Raw genomic sequence first — 4365 nt, 5'->3', positions numbered from 1 at the left:
CAGCCACGTGTCTCCCATGCGTGACCGGCGAGGCCACGCCTTCTAGTACACGGCATCCAGAAGGAGAGGCGACACATGACCTGGCTGCCTCCCGACAACGGTAGCCGATGCGGTGCTGCGAGCGGTCTCTCCCTCTAGACTTGGGGATCGACGACTGATGTGTGAGGGAAGGGCTCGGGCTCGGGAATGAGATATAGGGTGGAGGAGAGAGGTGACTCCCTACTAGCTCAATTGGCACACGCCTTGCTGGTGTGGCAATGCCCAGTCAACGGTCAACGCGATCAAAACCGCCCCAAGTGAGTCAAAACCACTCAGGGTTGACTCCTGAACCGGGTGCTTAATTTAAGGTGTGGGCCAGCCGGTTTTGAAGTTTGGAATTAGTTCTCAAACTGAGTCCCACTCTTATACTATCTCCGTCCGGGTTTACTGATCCACATTGTATTTTGTGCCAAATTTTGACCATAGATTAAACTAACAAAATGTTATGTCATCAAACATTATATTTTTGAAAACTATGTTCAAATACGAATTCAATGGGATAATATTTCTTGACATGCATTAATATTTTGTTAATTAAATCTTTAGTCAAAATTTGGCACAGACTACAAAGGGGACCTATAAACCAGGACGGAGATAGTATTTCTTTACAAAGGGAGTATTTTATTTTATTTTCAACCTCGGCTAGAAAAACCGAGTGGAATTGGTTCAGGAGAGTAATGTGGAAAAAAAATGTGGCTAGAAACAAGAAAGAAAATGGCGGAGATCACCATCACATCAAGGAACGGCGTACATTTACCAGGAACACAAGCGTCTTTGACTCTTCAACACTTTCCAGTTCAAATCAAGAAGAAACAGCAGGGATACTACAGAGAGAACCGTCCACTTGCTACAGCTTTCATAGCACACACAGAGTTCCGAGCACAATGCAGTTATCGGTGTCCTGAATTCAGGTCAGACTGATAAAGCAACCCATTGACGAAGTAACTGCCGGTGGCGACGGACGGGGGAACGAGCTCGTCAGTGGCGGTGGTCGAAGCAGAACTCCTTCCGGGCACCGCACGAGCAGGTCACGCGCACCACCAGCTCGGCGCCTGGGCACGCCGCCGCTCCGTGGCCACCTCCGCCCTCGCTCTCCTGTACGAGTGTAGATTTCGTTTAAGGCAAACTACCAACATGACAGAAAGAGGCACCGGAAACGAGCGGCATTAACCATTAAACTGACGGATGCATCGGTGGAACTGAACAAAATGATCGCGATTTGTTGCATTCTCGAGTGATTTCTTATCGATAAACAAAATGAGAATGCTCATTTTTCTGAATAGCCAAGGATCGCTGAACAAAACGATCATGGTGATATGCAGATATGCGAACTTCGGATGATTCAGGTGATCGGGTTAACAGAGAGAACATGGACTTCTAGGAAAGTGGGAATGGCTTACCCGCCTGCTCGCCTTCTCCAGCGGCCTTGTTGGCGATGTGCCGAACGTGCAGATCTTTCCCGCCGGTGACTGATGCGGCGATGACGAGCAGGATGCGCCGCTGGCGGCGAGGATGTCCTTGTTGGCTTCCTGCAGCGACCGAAGCCAGAGAAATCAGAGACGCGAATCGCAATTACCAGTAACAGGCGAAGAAATCCAAAACTCAACCGCAGAGGCGGAAGATCGAGCAGGGAGGGGGAAGCGTCGCGATACCTGATTGATCGCCTTCGCCGGCGAATTGACGAACGCGCAGCACGGCCTGGTCGACGACACGGACAGGGCGGCGCGACGGGTAGGGTCGCCGATGGCCAGCGCTTCCGTCTTGGCGACCTTCTTCAGCGGCACGGTGACCTGCAGCTGCTCTTCCAACTGCCGCTTGTTCCCGCGGCGCCGTGACCAGAGGGTGCTCCCCTCGGGCTTCCGCCCCGGAGATGCCGACGTCCGGGAAGCCGGGAGGAAGAGTGGCGGCGAGATGACGAAATCGCCACCGCCGCTAATCCTGGGACCCGCGGGAGACAACACCTTGTCTGCCGCAGACGCTGAAGAATCTTTCCGCCCGAGCGCCGGGTTCGGAGAAGCCAGGAACGCCGGTTCCCCGCCGTCGTTGCCGTTGGATCCCGTGCGCGTCGGCGTCGGGGGAGCCAAGGACGCGATGGCGCCGGTTCCGTTGGAGCTCCCGTGGCCGGGAGATAACGACGGCCGAGAAGAAAAGACCCCAAAACCGCTGCTGGCGGTGGAACCCATGGGTGTCAGCGACCGCTCGGGCGAAGTCAAGAACGCGAAGGCGCCGCTGCGGTTGGAGCCCTCGGGCGACGGCTGCTCCGGCAAAGCGCAGAACGCGAAGCTTCCGTTGCTTCCGCTGGAAGGCGACAGAGCCGACGAGAAAGCGCTGACGGTGCGTCCGGCGCTGGGTGGCGGGGAAGGCGCGGGCGCGGAGGAGAAGGGGGGAAGGTCGACCAACATTTTCTTGCGCGGGGAGAAGGCGGGGAAGAGGCAGCGGCGCTTGCGGCCGGCGGCGCAGGGGTCAGAGAAGGCGACCGGCGACTGGTCTCCCTCAATGCGGAGCTCCGCGAGGTGGTGCTGCCGCTGCGGGGTGTGGAAGAAGGCGCGGGCCATCTCCATGGCTGCGGTGCGCGGCTTTCTTGGGTTCTTGTTCTATGGCAGAAGGCAGCTATTAGGTGGTGAATACCAGAAGGGCGTCCGGGCTTTTTACACTTTTATTTATAGTATAGTATAAGAAAAAAAAGACAAGATTCGGCCTTTTCTCGAATACGGTAGTACTACGGTAAACACGAAAGGGTAGTCAATGAAGAAGTCTGAAGCGCCCGAAAATCTAGTTATTTGCCCAAGGTAGATTAGTACTACTAGCAAAAGAGCCCGTGCGTTGCAACGGGAGAAAAAACACAACACACACTCTTAAGCGAACAACCATCACTCAAGACCACAATAGGTCCATCTCCTTTATTTTAGCGACACATCATATTTGTGTTGCCGCTTATCCTTTTTCCCACCCTCGCCGGCGATGGACTTAGTGTTCACACAAACCAAAACGTGTTAGAATGTGGTTAATCCTAAGACGTCTCTCTCTCCATCTGTCCTCCCTCTCCCTCTCTCTCGCTTTCTCTCACACTCGCAATGAGAAATCTGTTGTTTTCCCCTGCAACGTATTCAGAGGTATGCATGTGTAGTTCTCGATGTTTTCTTTTCCCTATATGATTATAGTGGGTGTTTCTTTGCAATCCGGATCGCCGCCTGTATCAAAGAAAAATGGATCGTGCGCTATAGTTATAAGTTTCCTTCCAAAACAATATTTAAAAAATATTTAACAGGTAAAATTAACATCATATACAGATTTCACACATTTTTCTAATCAAATTTCATATATAACATATTAAAATCGGAGTTACGGTTTAAAAGATGCGTATAATTTAGAAAACCATTTGTTTGAATTAAATATTTTTCAAAATAATATTTATAAATACTTAACAGGTTAAAGTAATCTTATATTTATATTCTACATATTTTTCTAATCAAAATTCATATATAACATGTTTAAATCGGAGTTACGGTTTAAAAGATATGGATGATTTAGAAAAGCATTTGTTTGTATTAAATATGATCCGCGAATAGAATACCTAAAAAGTCAAGGGGGTTTTTGAAAAACTGTAAAATAACGGTTCGGAGTGACTTAAATCTGGACTGCGGGTTGATTTCATGTAAACGCAGGGGCTTTTTTGCAAATTGGCGCGACGAATGGGCAGAAACCCTGCGTGCTTTATTATTAGGTAGAGATGGGTGTGGCTAGATCGCTCTACATAATCAAGTCTCAATCAAGTCATAGAAAATATGAAAAATAGTTATAAAACGATTAAAAAATTACACAGATCTTCGTATAAGATTTGACGAATACAGTCGACAGAAATCTAGCAATCCCGTAGTACTATTGAATTATGTACTATAAGTGCATCTACAGTCGGATTAGGCAAATTAGTCACTCAAACGTCTGCAGACGCGCCCGGTCAATGTGCGGACGTGTTCGTTTTAACTTCCTATTTGTCCGTCCATGCTGTCATATCCTCTTTTTTTCCTATATGTCTAATCATATGCATGTGATTGATGAATAAGGAAAAAGAAAAGAAATAATAATAATAATAATAATAATAATAATAATAATAATAATAATAATAATAATAATAATAATAAAGAAAAGGATGTTGTGTGGTGGGACAAATCCTATGGGAGAGACGCAAAACCACTAAGCGGACATGCCCGATGAGGCTAATATGATGAGTGCCGGAAAACTCAGGCATTTAAGGAGGCTTTAAGAGGTCCGATTAAATCAAAAAGTTTCTTCTCTTATGTTTGCTCAGTGGTCCTGCGTCCCTAA

General features: G+C 48.2%; 1 protein-coding gene across 1 annotated transcript; it reads right to left on the bottom strand.

Annotated features, from left to right (window-relative positions):
- Positions 1 to 774: 774 nt before the first annotated feature.
- On the bottom strand, positions 775 to 2690 carry LOC123090642 (uncharacterized). Its single transcript, XM_044511961.1, has 3 exons — positions 1692 to 2690; positions 1440 to 1568; positions 775 to 1134 (listed from the first exon to the last, which is right to left on the bottom strand). The coding sequence occupies exons 1-3, from the start codon at positions 2598 to 2600 to the stop codon at positions 1018 to 1020; spliced, it is 1155 nt and encodes a 384-aa protein (XP_044367896.1). The 5' UTR covers positions 2601 to 2690; the 3' UTR covers positions 775 to 1017.
- Between the last annotated feature and the right edge of the window lie 1675 nt (positions 2691 to 4365).

This window comes from Triticum aestivum, chromosome 1B (genome assembly GCF_018294505.1).
Source record: "Triticum aestivum cultivar Chinese Spring chromosome 1B, IWGSC CS RefSeq v2.1, whole genome shotgun sequence".
In the NCBI taxonomy this organism is placed as follows: Eukaryota; Viridiplantae; Streptophyta; class Magnoliopsida; order Poales; family Poaceae; genus Triticum; species Triticum aestivum.
This window is presented reverse-complemented; position numbering and strand designations above follow the sequence as displayed.